At 43.8% G+C, this 14982-nt stretch overlaps 1 protein-coding gene across 2 annotated transcripts in view; it reads right to left on the minus strand.

Moving 5' to 3' along the window:
* Positions 1-11773: 11773 nt before the first annotated feature.
* Positions 11774-14982, minus strand: part of ADAMTS12 (ADAM metallopeptidase with thrombospondin type 1 motif 12) — a 371764-nt gene continuing 368555 nt past the window's right edge. For both annotated transcript variants that reach the window (XM_023216585.2, XM_023216586.2), the window contains one exon: positions 11774-11959. In XM_023216585.2, the coding sequence (XP_023072353.2) occupies positions 11781-11959 (179 nt within the window). In that variant the 3' untranslated portion in view covers positions 11774-11780. The remainder of the gene's footprint in view (positions 11960-14982) is intronic.

Below are 14982 nucleotides of genomic sequence, written 5' to 3' on the forward strand. Positions count from 1 at the left end.
CTTGCCTCAGCCTCCTGAGTGGCTAGGACTACAGGTGTGTGCAATCATGCCGGGCTCATTTTTATTTTTATTTTAGTAGAGACAAGATGGGTTTCATAAGGTTGGCCAGACTGGTCTCGAAATCCTGACCTCAAGTGATCCACCTACCTTAGCCTCCCAAAGCGCTGGGATTACAGGCAAAAGCCACCATGCCCAGCCTGATAATTGGTGTGTTTGAAATAGGCCTTGCCTATATAGCCCCTCTGCCTATGTCTTTTTCTTCTGGGTCCTTTGTGAATCACATTCCTTTCATTAGGCAGGAGTGGAGGCTGATGGGCTGGAAGTGGGTTGGAAGCACACCTCAGAGTTTGAGCTCAAGAAACATTGGTTCTAATTTGTTGATCCCATTCTGGCCAGTCAGTCATGACTAAACAGTTTGCTTTCCTGAGTGGCCCTCTGAAACCTGGGCTTCAGGGCTGGAGCATGCCAACAACTTTCCTAGTCATTCATCTATCCTATTGCCTGGACCCTACTTGGCCACAAGGTCCTTTTCCCACCAGCATCTTTGCTCATAATTGGAAATTCTCATGAACTACACTGGAGTGGGCAGTACTGCTTCTAGGGCTGGCAAGAGGAGCCCCTGCCCCAAGCCTGGCTTTCTAAGGGCCCGTATTCCAAAAGGCTCAAATGCAAATACTTTTGTCTTTGTGGCTTGGAAACAAAGTTTTTTGAGTTTTGTAACAGACTGAGTGAATAAGAATTATCAAAATACAATACACACATTGGGCTCCCCAGGCCAGAGAAGGGTATGGGTCTGACAGCCTATAAGTGAAGGCTAGGGATGCAAAAATCACAGTCTGGGCCCATGGAAACTCGGGAAAGAGCTGAGCTTATAGTTCGCCACCCCATAGCACCCATGGTGAGTGTCTAGGGACCTGAGTGGACCAGGTCTGTGGATAACTGGCTCCCTCCCCTTTCTCTGCCCATGTGATATTGTTGGAAGGTTTTTAGAATTGTTGCAGGTTATGAGGTGGAAAAGTGAGGCACGGGAGCAAGGAACCTACCTCTCCAGACTCCCTAGGGAGCTTGGCCAGGTCAGTCTCCATCAGGGAATTGGGTTTAGTCATCACCTTGGAGACCTGAGTCTGAGTCACCTGATTCTCAGGAGGCAGGGCTGGCCCAGTGCTAGCTAATTTAGCCTCTCCATCACATGGCTGGTCCTTGGGGGAATGGCTGTGAGATGTTGGATGAGAACAGAGGCCAGGCCTAGAATGTAGCTTGTTTCATGACTTTTAAACCTTTATACAATTTGGTATTTGGTCCTTCCATTGTACTCTTACCCCAGGCCTCAAATCCTAAGGAGGAGGCCTGGAGCAAGCATCTTTCAGGTCCCAGAATGGGCAGGAGCACACCAACCACCTGCCTGACAGAGAAGCCATACACAACTTTGGAGAAGCATCTGGCACATGGCTTCCTCCACTCCCTGAGCTGCAAACAGGCTGGGATTAGCAGAGACAAGAGGAGGGTTCAGGTTAGTGCAAGCACAGGGAGGAAGTACCCTCCCCCCGAGTCCCTTCTGAGATGGCCCCATCTGTGCCCTCAGTCTCCTGCCATAGTGCATGGACAGGGAAGGACACTGTATCTGTACACTTCAGCCTCTGATATTTACACCTCAACTCCTCTCCGTGACCTCAACACACACACCCTACCACATTCTCCACCCCATCGTCTGCTCTCTTGTCCCTAAGCATGACCTGTGTGTTCTTACCTTTTCCTCTCTCTCCCACCCCAACTCTTTGTTTGCTACTCCCTCCTCCCTCAAGACATCTTTTCTATGAATGGACGAACAAATAAAGATGATTTCCACAAGTTATGAAATTCTTACTATATGCTGGGAGCTATACTAGACATTGGAATTCTCTGAACATCCCTACCACTCACTTGCTGAGTGAGACCAGGGAGAGTGGAGGTTGCAATGTCACAGTAGGTGGTCAGATGGCTGCTCACACGGGGCCTCAAGGAGTGGCATTTTGGGGGGAATGTATCAACTATAGTTCAAGGTCTGACCTTTGTTTTGGCAGCTTTAGAAATAAAATTTTCTCTGATTTGGAAGAATTAACATACACTAACCAAGTTCACAAGAAACTGATACATAAACCAAAATATCAACTTATTCTATTTCTAGGGGTATGATTGAAACCAACTTTGCAAAGATTATGACAGTGAGAGAAGTCTACATGGCTTATTCCATCTTGCTTCTAGTCTCAGAGGCTGGCTGTTCTTGCTCATTCCTGGGCAGAGGCCAAGCTAACCATGGGAATAATTTAGTTTATAGTTTAACTTTGAAACAAGGATGATAACAGACCCTCCTTAAAACTGATCCCTTCCTTGCTCCAACCGAAGACTGCCTTTGTAAAACTAATGAAAGTCCGTCCACGAGATTAGGATTATGGGAGGGGCCTGAATTCTGCTTATATGCAGGCATAGTTTCTATAATCCCCTACTGCTCAGAACCTCTGGCCAGAGGTCACAAGATTTATGACTTCCTCAATTGCTCCTATAGACAACATCACTATTGTAAAACCTAAGATTGGTCTTTCGAGATGTTTTTTCTGATTTTTTTTTTTTTCATTCTGGCAATCAACTGACTCCACCCAGACCCTGGACTCATGACTCAGAATGAGGGGAGCAGAGATGATAAGTTGTAGGCCAGCTTCTCAGGATGTGAAAGAATGGAGGGCACCCAAAGCTGGGCTCGCTGTCCCCAAATACTCTTTCACTGTGGGTTGACAATACTTCATTCCCTGAGTTCCAGCGCACCATTTTTCTTCCTCCTGTGAGTATTGATAGTCTGTGTTTGTTAATATTTGGGGATAAGGGTGTATTTTAAGGTTGCGTGGCATATAGGAGGGAGTTAGGGCAAAAGATTCCCCCACATACCTTAGATCTAGATCTATAAGGCATCAAATTAAGACAACTCAAGACAGGAAGGATTCAGAGTCAAAACCACACAACTCAATAGGATGGAGGCTACAGGTGTGCCTGAGATACTGAACTCCTCGGTGCTCAGGGTGGTCAGGCCTGGTCACATCTGGCTGCTAGTGGTTCACAGTTACTGCAGTGGGCTATGGAATTATGATCATCTTTCTGTGTGTGGTATGTAAAGAGCTTGGGAAGTGAGGTTTTTGCCAACCTGTCTCTTCAATAACAAGGATAAGGCAAAGTGACATAAGCCCAAGAAAGCAGAATCCAATTCTGCAATGTGAGGCATTTAATGTGATTGAGAGACTCCCAAAGGGACTTAGAGGTCAGGCAGAGCATCTGCGAGAGTGAGAGGTCAGCACCCAGTGAGCGGCCTGAGAAATGGGCATGAGTGACCCATAAGAAGAATGGATCCTGACCAAGTGTTCAAGGCTGCAGTGAACTATGATTGCATCACTGCACTTCAGCCTAGGCAACAGAGTGAGACCCTGCTCCCCACTCCCCACCTCCCAAAAAAAGAATGGAGCTTGATACTGACCCATCTGTACTCCTCTCTGTGACACCACACTACCACCCTGGGCTGTGGCCTGACCAAGGCCAGACTGAAAGAGTGGGTAGATTCTGTTTTGCAGGAGAATCGGGTATGCCCACTAGGTTCAAATGGGAAATGCCAGATTTGGTAGCAACGCAGCACATTCAGGGCCATTGTTCTCCATATTTCTCTTCTATGATAATGTCAGATGCTGACATTATATGATATAGTTTGGCTGTGGCCCCACCCAAATCTCATCTTGTAGTTCCCATAATCCCCATGTGTCATGGGAGGGACTCAGTGGGAAGTAATTAAAACATGGGGGTGGGTTTTTCCCATGCTGTTATTGTGATAGTGAATAAGTCTCATGAAATCTGATGGTTTTATAAAGGGCAGTTCTCCTGCACAAGCTTTCTTGCCTGCTGCCATGTAAGATGTGCCTTTGCTCTTCCTTCGCTTTCCACCATGACTGTGAGGCCTCCCCAGCCATGAAGAACTGTGAGTCCATTAAACCTCTTTTTGTTTATAAATTACTCAGTCTCAGGTATGTCTTTATTAGCAGCATGAGAACAGAATCATACACTTCCCTTGCCCTCATATTCAGTGTCCTTTCATTTCCCAGCATCCACCCAGTTATCTTACTTCCCCAAAGCAAAACCTGAGACAAGGACTTGGATGCAAATAGCTTATTTAGGAGGTGATCTCAGGAAATAAAAGCAAGAGAGTAGGAAGGATGAGACAGGAAGGCAAAAGGGCAAACCTGGGGGTGTGTTATAGAGCTTGCTCTTGTGGGCAATTGGGGCTCAACAATGCTGGGACCTCATACAAAGCATGCGGAATCCTCCCAGATTGGTGCATCTGAAGGATGAGAAGTCCAGTGGTCTTAACTCCTTCGCACTTCAGAGCCGTGCATATGTGAGGGTGCTCTGGAACAGAAGGCCGACAGAAGCATGCATGCGCTTGAAGCAAGGGGACTTTGAGCACATATAGAACTTAAATGGGCCTTTGGGAATGTGACATGGGCACCAGAGGTGTCTGCTGCTTCAATCAAAGAGGTTATGTTAGAGCTGTATTTCTCAAAGTGTGATTCTTCAGAATAGTTGTATCAATATCACTGGGAACTTATTAGAAATGCAAATTCTTGGTTCTAAATCAGAAATTCTGGGGGTGAAGCCTAAGAATGTCCCATACACCCCTCCAAGTCAACCCTCAGCCCCACCCAACCCCTAGAGGCAACCACTGTTCTTAATTTTTTCCACTGTAGATTGATTTTTGCCTCTTTTCAATAATAATAATGAAAAAAGAATTATATAGTAAGTGCTTTTTTGGGTAAAGCTTCTTGCACTCAGCATAAAGTTTTGAGATTTTTTTCATATTATTGTATCAATAGTTTATTCCTTTTTATTGCTGAGTAATATTCTACTGAATAAATATATCAGTTTGTTTATTCATTTGTCTGTTGATGGATGCCAGATATGTTTCCAGTTTTTGATGATTCTGAACAAAGCTGTAAAACATTCTCGTACAGGCTTTTTGGACAGGTGCCATACTTCTTGCAGGCCAATAATAATAGAACATATTATGACTGCTTCACCTCTAAACCCCATAGTTATATAACATCGTATTCTGTGGAAATCACTCTAACCCAAGGGCTCTCAAACTTTAGTGTGCACATCATAGCCTTCTTGTGCTTCGAAACATCAGACAGCATTGTAGCCCTGCAGTTGAGGGCCATTTGAAATAGAAAAATCATCAAAACAAACACGCAAAAGACATGGCACTAAACAGGCCTTGAAAAGGAAGGCAAAAGGCTGGGTGTGGTAGTTCATGCCTATAACCACAGCACTTTGGGAGGCCAAGGCAGGCAGATCACTTGAGATCAAGAGTTCAAGGCCAGGCTGGCCAACACAGTGAAACCCCGTCTCTACTAAAAATACAAAAATTAGCTGGGCATGGTGGCTTGTGCCTATAACCCCCGTTACTCAGGAGGCTGAGGCAGGATAATTGCTTGAACCAGGGAGGTGGAGGTTGCAGTGAGCTGACATTGTGCCATAGCACACCAGCCTGGGCGACAGAGCGAGACTCTGTCACGAAAAAAAAAAAAAAAAAGAAAAAGAAAAAGCAAAAAAGGAATGCAAAGTATCTTATCATCGGAACCCAGCTATGAACATATGTATAAGGATGACTGGAATTTTTCACTACTCTGTGCATGTCCGCAGAAGTGCTGCTACAAACACATTTTATCAAGTAGCTATATTTGCAAATATGGAACTGCAAATAATGAGGATCTATTGTATTTAGAACTTGAAATTTGATACTTCTTTCTTTTTTGAGACAGGGTGTTGCTCTGCTGCCCAGGCTGAAGAGCAGTAGTAGCCTGATCATAGCTTACTACAGCCTCTAACAGGCTCAAGCAATCTTCCTGCCTCAGCCTCCCAAGTAGCTAGGACTACAGGGATGCAACACCACATCCAGCTAATTAAAAAAATATATATATTTATTGTAGAGACAAGGTCTTACTATGTTACCTATGATGGTTTCAAACTGGCTTCAAGTGATCCTCCCAGCTTGGCCTCCCAAAGTGCTGGGATTACTGGTGGACACTACCACACCCAGCTAATTCATTTTTTTTTTTTTTCAGAGATGGGATCTCAACCACGTTGCCAAGGCTGGTCCTGAACTCCTGGTCTGGAGTGATCCTCCCACCTCGGCCTTCAAGTGCTGGGATTATAGGCATGAGTCACTGTGTCCAGCCCATGTGGTAGTTTTTAATCAATGTTTCCTCTACCAGGATTTTCCTTCATGCTAATCTTACCTCTTTCCCATAGGGGCATGAAACCTCCACTTCCAGAGTGGACAGTACTGAGATATCCCTTTGGGGTCTTTATGATAACCCTTTTACATGCTCCTCCCAGGGTAGGAGAGGGTGCTGCTGTTGGTGAAAGTTTGATGGCCGTGAGACTCCTAGTAACTGAGGTTAATAGGTTGAGTGGTCAATTTCTCTCTGTTTCTTTCTACTCCATCCCCATCTCTCTTGAGCTTGAAGCCTAGAGCTCAGAGAACCACTGGAGGGAGGCCTGCAGATCTCCAGCTGCTTGCCATGTGGGGATGCAGATGTGAAGGGTAGGAAAACCTTTTTTCCATTTGCACCCAAGACATGCTCTCCAAGCCAGCTTTACCACTACTGAAGCTGATATTTTGATCTGGCTGATTATGTCTATTCTCAGTTTGATTAGAAATCTCAATTAGAGGAGGATGATTAATTCAAACTCCTAACATGCCAGTTTTCCATTTTGCTTGCTTTTGATTTATTGCCATAGCTCTAGGATCGAAACATCTTTGTCCCCAGGGGCTGGTTTAAGACTCTTTTGAGCTGTGCTCATTATCGTGTATCCCCTTCAACATCCAGATTCTTTAATCAAGCTGGTGTGCTCTGAACCCTGATGTATTTTTTAGTTCTTTTGAGGTTTTCTGACTTACCTCATCAGTCCTTTTGAGAAGTCTGAATTTTAGTGAAAGTTTGGTTTTACTTAACCAAGATCCCCTGCTACTCACTACAAGGTGATAATTGTTTTAGTGCAGTGGTTTTCAACTTTGGAACTGTTGACATTATGAGCCAGACAATTCTTTGTTGTTGAAGGAATGTTGTCCCATAGAATATTCAGCAACATTCTGGGCCTCTGTTCACTAGATGCTAATGGCACTCCCTCCCTCTCCCACTGCCCAATTGTGGAAAACAAAAATGTCTCCAGGCATTGTCAAAGATCCTCTGGGGAACAAAAATCACCCCTGATTAAGAGCTACTTTTCTAGTGGAAAATATACCTAGTATAGTGGGAGCAGAGTATAGTGGAAAACAGACCCTGTCTTTCTGGCAGGCTCAGGGTAGGTGTCCCAGGGGAAGTAGCATTTGAGCTGGGCTTTGCAGTATTAGCAAGATCTCATAGTCACAGATAGAATAATTTTTCAGGTATAATCAGGGAAGTATCCATGGCTCTCTGCGATGCCTTCTTGACCAAAACTACATTTCCTGCTACTCCCATTCATGCCCTCAAACATCCTAGGGATCACCTGAAGAGGCCTGGCTCTTCACTACCTCTGTGGTTTTGTTTATTCCTTGTGAATAGACTTGATCGCTATATGTACAAATTCTGCTTTTGCTAGTTGCATTTACTGAGCTGTGTACCCATCTTTGAATAAGGATTGAATTCCCAAAGCAAATTCCCCTAGAGATGGATCATTTTCTCTTAAGCATTAAGCCTAAGCTTTGGAGAGATGAAGGAGTAGGTTATGCTGTGAGCAGCATGAATATGTCGAATTCAGTGTTTTGGGGAATTTTAGGCATCACTTCAGATTATCATATGGTGGACTGTGTCAGTTGTTGCACATTCATGAGAAGAGACTGGCTTACCTGGGATGTGACTCATCTGATAATGTACTGATCTAGGGGTAGGGTAGGAGAGAATCTGGAAAGAGTGTGGGAGGAAGAAATTGACAGCATCCTTCCCCAGGTTGCTAAAATCCGTAGTAACACTGGTGGGTGGTGGGAGTTTCACAGCAGGGGTAAAGGAATCACACAGAAACATCAATGAGTTTGGCCATTTATTGATGCCACACACAGGGAGGCTATGATTACAATCTGGTTTTAAGTACTGAGATACCAACCAAGGTACCCCTTGAGGAGGCTGGGTAGAAGGGGAAATGGCAAAGCAGCACAGAGATGCAGGGAGGGCAATGGGTTGGGCTGTGTATGTCATACAATTATTTTGGAGGACAATGACGGGTAGGATTGTGCTTTACCCACCATGTTTTTTTTAATAACATAACTTAGAATAATACTTGAATTAGCAGTACAGACAACAGGAGTAGCATCAAATATGTTAGCTAGGTTGTAACACCAGGCAGTTCATGTCATGTGGCCTCTCCTTCAAAAGTGAATCACTGTGGACTGAGCACCAGATACATCGTCCCAGAGATTCATCTTGAAGTCAGAAAGCAGAAGAGCTAAGACCTGCACTCACTGGAGTAGCAGTGTGCAGCTTTCAGAGTTTGGAAGATTTTAGTCACCTGAATGGGGTGTTATTATCGAAAACAATATCATCCCTCACATTGTGTTTCAGATACTAGATGAAAGTTATCAGAAACATGCACTGACTATCTGAAAGCATCACAGTGGGATGTCAGCAGAGACGTGGATGTCTCAGGAGACTGGACGGCGGTGTGCTCTTCTTTAAGAAAAGCCATCACAAAACAAAGCATTCCTACAAAGGAGGCACTGAAATGATTTCCTGATTGAAGAAAGTAATCACTATTAAGTCTCCTGGAATATTGTTCTCTTGTGGTGTGTTTAATTACATTTTTATGTTAGAGAATTATATTAACCCACAACTGTCCAGAGAAGAGCTAAATATACTACTGTGAAAGACAATGTAAACCAAACTGGGTTTTAGAACGTTAATGCAGTTAAGTACCAGGCTCTGCGATGGCCCTATTTCATAGAGATATGTATCCAGTGTCTCCTGATACACTTCTCAGTTGCTTGTTCCAGGTGAGAAGAAAGAAGGGCCTAGATAAAGTAAACCAACAACTCTGCTTCATGTCAGCACCCAAGTATCAAAGATGTGAAGACACCATGGAGGTTCCTGCCTTCAGAGTCTTCCTGTTGATCTGAGTCCCCTCTTGTACAGCAAGCACTGGGACCTGTCAAAATACTGACGACTCATCACTGAGTGATTGCCAAGGCAACAGATGATACCATCAGGACAGAAAACAGCAAGCCCTGTCTTCATTCTGGAGTCAAGAATGATGGACATCACACAGCTGTCTTACAACACAGCTCTAGTACAGGAAGCAAATATCCATGGCAAATAATTAGGAGCCAATTTTCTGCCTTTGAGAAACTGGAAAAAGACCTAGAATGGAGCACCTGGCCAAACTCTCTCCACACGTCTACCATCTTCTCCACCACGTGGGTTGTAAATAACTTGGTCCATTTTGTATACTGAGAAATTTGGCCTAGTTTAGTTGGTTGAGGTCAGTAGGAATCTGAGTTTGTTCCTGAGTTTTGTAAGCCTGGTCATATCCAGGTCTCTGATGACACGTATTTGACCCTATGCTAGTACAGTACCAGGTTAAATCAATCTAGCTTACTAAATGAATCCCCCTGAAAGCCTGCACTACACTTCAGGGACAGTCTTTGCAAACTGCCTCATTAGTAAATATCAGATTCTTCTCCACTCATGTCACTAACAATTTGTCTCCTATCCTCAAAAACCATTATTCACCAGAGATTGCTATCGGCCAGCAATGTTTACGTTTAAAGGCAGAGAATACAATAACGTAATTATCATCTAGAAATAAATTCTCTGGCTTCAGGTAAACATTTCTACTTTCCTCCTGTTTCTGGTCTATCTTGAATTTCATCCCAATCCCACTGTTTTATTTTCCACAGGAATTCATGAGAGTAATACATGTCAATGGCTTGGAAAAAAATAAAAAGCACATACTATTAAATCTTAAATTCAAGGTACCCAAGCAATAAAATTGGCATTGGACAGCAACACCATTACATGTTTAACAGAATAGCTATATGGAGAGTTTCACATACACTTACCCATTTGTGTGCCTATCTGTGTTTACGTTAGTTCTGCCACCATCTAGATATTAGCACCATTTTTAAATAGCACCATTCTGCTGAACGGAGAGGTAAAGGGAGACCGGGGACACTGTGTTCCATGGGGAGTATTAAGTGTATCTATGCATGAGTCAGAAAATATGCTGCCCATCACATGAAGGCCACATCCTTGCCTTTCTCCCTGTCAAGAATTGGCTCCGAGATCTTCTTCCATTTGAGGCTTATGCTCCTCCACCCACCCACCTACCCTCTTTCTCTGGGTTCAGTTCATGTAAGTACCTTCCCTTAGAAATCACTTTGTCTAGAAATTTGCTCTGAATTGGAGACCAAGCCTACTTTGACTTCTGGTGGGAGGTAGGAACATCCAGAACAAACATTCTAACTTTTATTTCACTTTCTTTGGACTCCCTGATTCATCTGTTCTCCTCAGGGTGAAAGACCTTTACGACTTTCATTTGTGAAATGGAAAAAATACTTGTCCAATAAGACATATTGGGTACACTGAGAAGTAGATCCTCTTTACCTTACTTTTTAGAAATGTTTTTTTCTCTAGATTAGAAGTTTGCACTATGTTCTTGTACTTAGTACAATTTACCTGGTTCTTTGAAATATTTTAATATGGAACCTCGATTTTCCAACCTGAGGGGAGGTGAGGACAGGTGGCAGCCCTAGAGCTGGTCGTAGTGGTCTTAGCTTATACACCCCCTGCAGCAAGATGATAGTGGCACCTGAGCTCAGGCTTCCTGTATGGACTGTACAGAAGAGAGGAAGTCAGCCAGGAAGACCCCTTTTCCCTTCTGCGAAGGAGTGTGTATTTGCCAGGAAAGTGGGCAAGAATAAAGGCCCACAGTTCCTTTTTTATAATAGTAAGAAATTGGTTTCTGCTCATTTGCTTTTTAAGAGTTTTCATAGAAATGCTCTTCAAGCCAGAAGTGTTTTCTGTGTAAGTGACCTAAATCCCTTAGGCTGTATTTCTTATGCCTGTTTCCTCTTAGTCTAGTGTGTTGAGGTTGGCAGGAGACTCTAAGCAGCCCAGATATGGAGCCCTACAGGGATGGAGGAAGAGACTGAGGGATGTAACAAGCACTTTCTCTTCCTGCCCTAGTGGCACATGGGGTGAAGAAAGCAGTCCTCTGCCTGCATAAATTAAAGGAATGTTCCTAAAGCTCCACTGTGACATTTTAAATAGCAGCTGCCCCAGGCAGGGAGGAAATAAAAAAAAAAAAAAGAAAGGTATTCATCAAGATAAATTAAGAAGATTATTTGTCCCCTGGGTAAGGGTGGCTCTGTTGCCTGATACTCTTGAGGTAGTCGGGGAGAAAACTGGTCTCTTTGTTTTAATCTTCAAGGGAGAACAAAAATACAGCATTTCACAAATCTGTAACCTGGCACCTTTCCCAGGAGCCGATACCAGGTGCTGCCTGATTCTCCTAGCTATTTCACCTTCCTATCAGGGAGCAGCAAGTACGGCAGCCTAGGCCTCATGTGAGGGACATTTTGTGGCTAGAGGAACACAATGGATTTTGTTTCATTATGACCCAAAGTTGAACCTGAAATATATGAAGCAAAACCTCAATGAAGCAGCTCCCAGAGCTAAAGCATGTCATGGTCAGCAGGCTGCTGCAGTCTGGTGGAAGGTGGCTTCCTTTTGGGCTTAGAGTGCTTTGGGCTTTTGGAGCAACCGTTGCCTTCTTTGCCTTTGGCTGTGGGTGATGTGTGTCTGGGGACACGAGAAGCAGCACTGAGCCCTGACAGTGGGCACAGAACATTTCTTCATGGCTTTCAGTGTCTGGCAGAAACTGGCTGACAGCTTGTCCTTGGTGCAAAGTAAATCTGTGGAAGGAGAAATAGAATAAGAAAAAAAGTCCAAAGATTATCCTTTGTAGATACACAAGCACAACTTCTATTAATGTAAGACTTTATATGTCTACCAAGAAAGGAGCCATAACAATTCATAATAGGTGGTATCTATAGAATGTTTATTATGTTTCAGACACTGTGCAAAGTGTTTGTGCTAGACTGATCTATCAGTCACAATTCTTCACTCCCATGTAATTGTGTTATACAGAACATTCCCACCTTGCCATTGCTGCCTGGTGGGTGGAGAATCCTTTCCAACTACTTGCCTTTGGGTTCAGCTCTGTGATTTGCTTTAGACCATGGGATGCTGGTAGACACGATCTCTGTAGTGACTTGGAATGTGTAGGAGGACGAGCCTTCCCTGATGAGCTTCTGTTGTCACCTTAAGAAGAACCTGGCTTGTGCAGCCACCAAGGGTGATAAGAGAGACATGGGGCAGACCTAGACTCAACCTACAGTTAGTAACCAAGGCCAACCAAAGCCCAGCTCAATCACCTGAACCTTGGCTGACCTATAGATACTCAGCAAAAAATACATGACCGTGCATTATATGAAAAACACACACACACGTTTCTAGCAGCATAATTCACAATTGCAAAGACATGGAACCAACCTAACGGCCCATCAGCCAATGAGTGGATACATGAAAATGTGGTATATATACCCCAGGGAATACTACTCAACCAAAAAAGAAAAGAAAAAAAACAAAAAAGGAATGAAATAATGTCTTTTGCAGCAGCTTGGGTGAAGCTGGAGGCCATTATTCTAAGTGAAGTAACTTTAGGAATGGAAAACCAAATATATGTTCTCATTTATAAATGGGAGCTAAGCTATGAGGACTCAAAGGCATAAGAATGATATAATGGCCCTAGGGGACCCAGGGAGGAAACTTGGGGGTGGTAAGGAATAAAAGACTACATAATGTGTATAGTATACACTGCTTGGCTGATGGGTGCACTAAAATTTCAGAAATCACCACTAAGGAATGTGGGTTTTGGTTATCCCCCACAACTACTTTGGTATCCCCAAAACTATTGAAATTAAAAAAAAAGAAAAAAAAAAACATGACTGTAGTTTTAAACCCCTGAGTGTCAGGGTGCTTTGCTATGCAGTATTACTATGGAAATAGTTGAATGCAGTGTTTTCCATGCTTCACTACATTTAATCTTTACAGTGCTACTAGCAGACAAGTATTTTTTCCATTTCACAAATGACTAAAGTAGGGCCTCAAGTAGTGAAGAACTTGTATAAGGTTGTCCAGCTGATAAATGGCAGGGCCAGATCTGAACACAGGTAGTCTTAACTCTAGAGCTCATGCTCTCATCAATCATACTATTCAGAGTGTCAAGCCAACAACCAGTCAGCAAAATAACCAGTGCTTCCATGACGGGCGCAGTGGTTCACGCCTGTAATCCCAGCACTTTGGGAGACCAAGGCAGATGGATCATGAGGTCAAGAATTCGAGACTAGCCTTGCCAACATGGCAAAACCCTGTCTCTATCAAAAATACAAAAATTAGCTGGGCGTGGTGGTAGGCGCCAGCAATCCCAGCTACTCGGGAGGCTGAGGCAGGAGAATCGCTTGAAATCAGAAGGTGGAGGTTGCAGTGAGCCAAGATCATGCCATTGCACCCAGCCTGGGCAAGAGGAGTGAAACTCCATCTTAAAAAAAAAAAAAAAAATAACCAATGCTTCCAGAGCGAGTGAGGGATACAGATATATAAACTGTGATCTCTGCCCTGCAGAACTTTACCACGGAGATGAAGGCAGAAGACATGTACAAATAATTCCCAGAGTAAGTATACAATTAGTCACCTGAGTTCCAACCCTTGTTCTCCTCTAACTAGCTCTGGGTAAGTGTGTCCCTTAATTTTCTTGGCCTTGCTTTTCCCATACATGAGTTAGGGAATGAGAGTGGGTTGCTCAGGGACCACCCCACACACTCGTACAGGTGGTTCTCAGAGGCACTGGCCCACAGCTTCCGGGTCTGTAAAGTATTCAATTAGATTTTTTTTTTTCTAGAAAGTTAAATTGTTTTAAGCTTGCCTTGATTGCCTCTTGGAGCTCTCGTCTTTCTTTCTCCTTTACAGAGAAAATATTTTCATAGTTCTGAAGAAAAGCACTTTCATAAACAGGCCGCTATCCTTTGTAAATGGAACAGTCAGGAAAAGTAGAAATGGAAATAAGATCCTTTCCACCCCAAATGTGTGACAGTATCTTTGCGTCTCTATGCTTTTTCCACCTTCAGATCATAAAGGCAAAAAATTCTTTTTATCTCCTCAGAACTCCTTATTCTCTTAACTGTGCCTTATTTTTGTGAACAAATGAATGTCTTCTGTTAGCTTCCAGAGTCCCGTTTGGGGCTCAAGTTTTAAGTGCCCTTAGGAATTGGTAGCATATAATGCTCCTAGAATCCAAAACCTGAGTCTTCATCTTTCCTTCTTCAGGGCTCTGCTTTTAGCCTCTTATAAAAACCCCATCTCTCTTAAACCCCACAGGAAATTGCCTGACACCCTTGGAAGTTTCAGAGAGAGTACACGTTTTTGTTTTTTGAGACAGCTCCCTCTGTTGCCCAGGCTGGAGTGCAGTGGTGCAATGTTGGCTCACTGCAACCTCTGCCTCCTGGGTTCAAGTGATTCTCCTGCCTCAATCTCCTGAGTAGCTGGGACTACAGGCATGTACCACCACGTCCAGCTACTTTGTGTGTGTGTGTGTGTGTGTATTTAGTAGAGACTGAGTTTCACTGTGTTGGTCAGGCTGGTCTTGAACTCCTGACCTTGAATGATCTGCCCTCCTCGGCCTCCCAAAGTGCTAGGATTACAGGTGTGAGCCACTGTGCCTGGGTTTGTTTTTCTTTTTGTTTTAAATTTCCTCCTCAAAATTCAACTTCAGAGAGTACATGTTTTGACCAAGCATGTCTCTTGTGGAATATCCCTTGAGCTCTTCATCTCCCGTGTCCCAGCAGAGCAGAGGGTGTTGTTCATGGGACCTGGGCCG

Source organism: Piliocolobus tephrosceles, chromosome 4 (assembly GCF_002776525.5).
Source record: "Piliocolobus tephrosceles isolate RC106 chromosome 4, ASM277652v3, whole genome shotgun sequence".
In the NCBI taxonomy this organism is placed as follows: Eukaryota; Metazoa; Chordata; class Mammalia; order Primates; family Cercopithecidae; genus Piliocolobus; species Piliocolobus tephrosceles.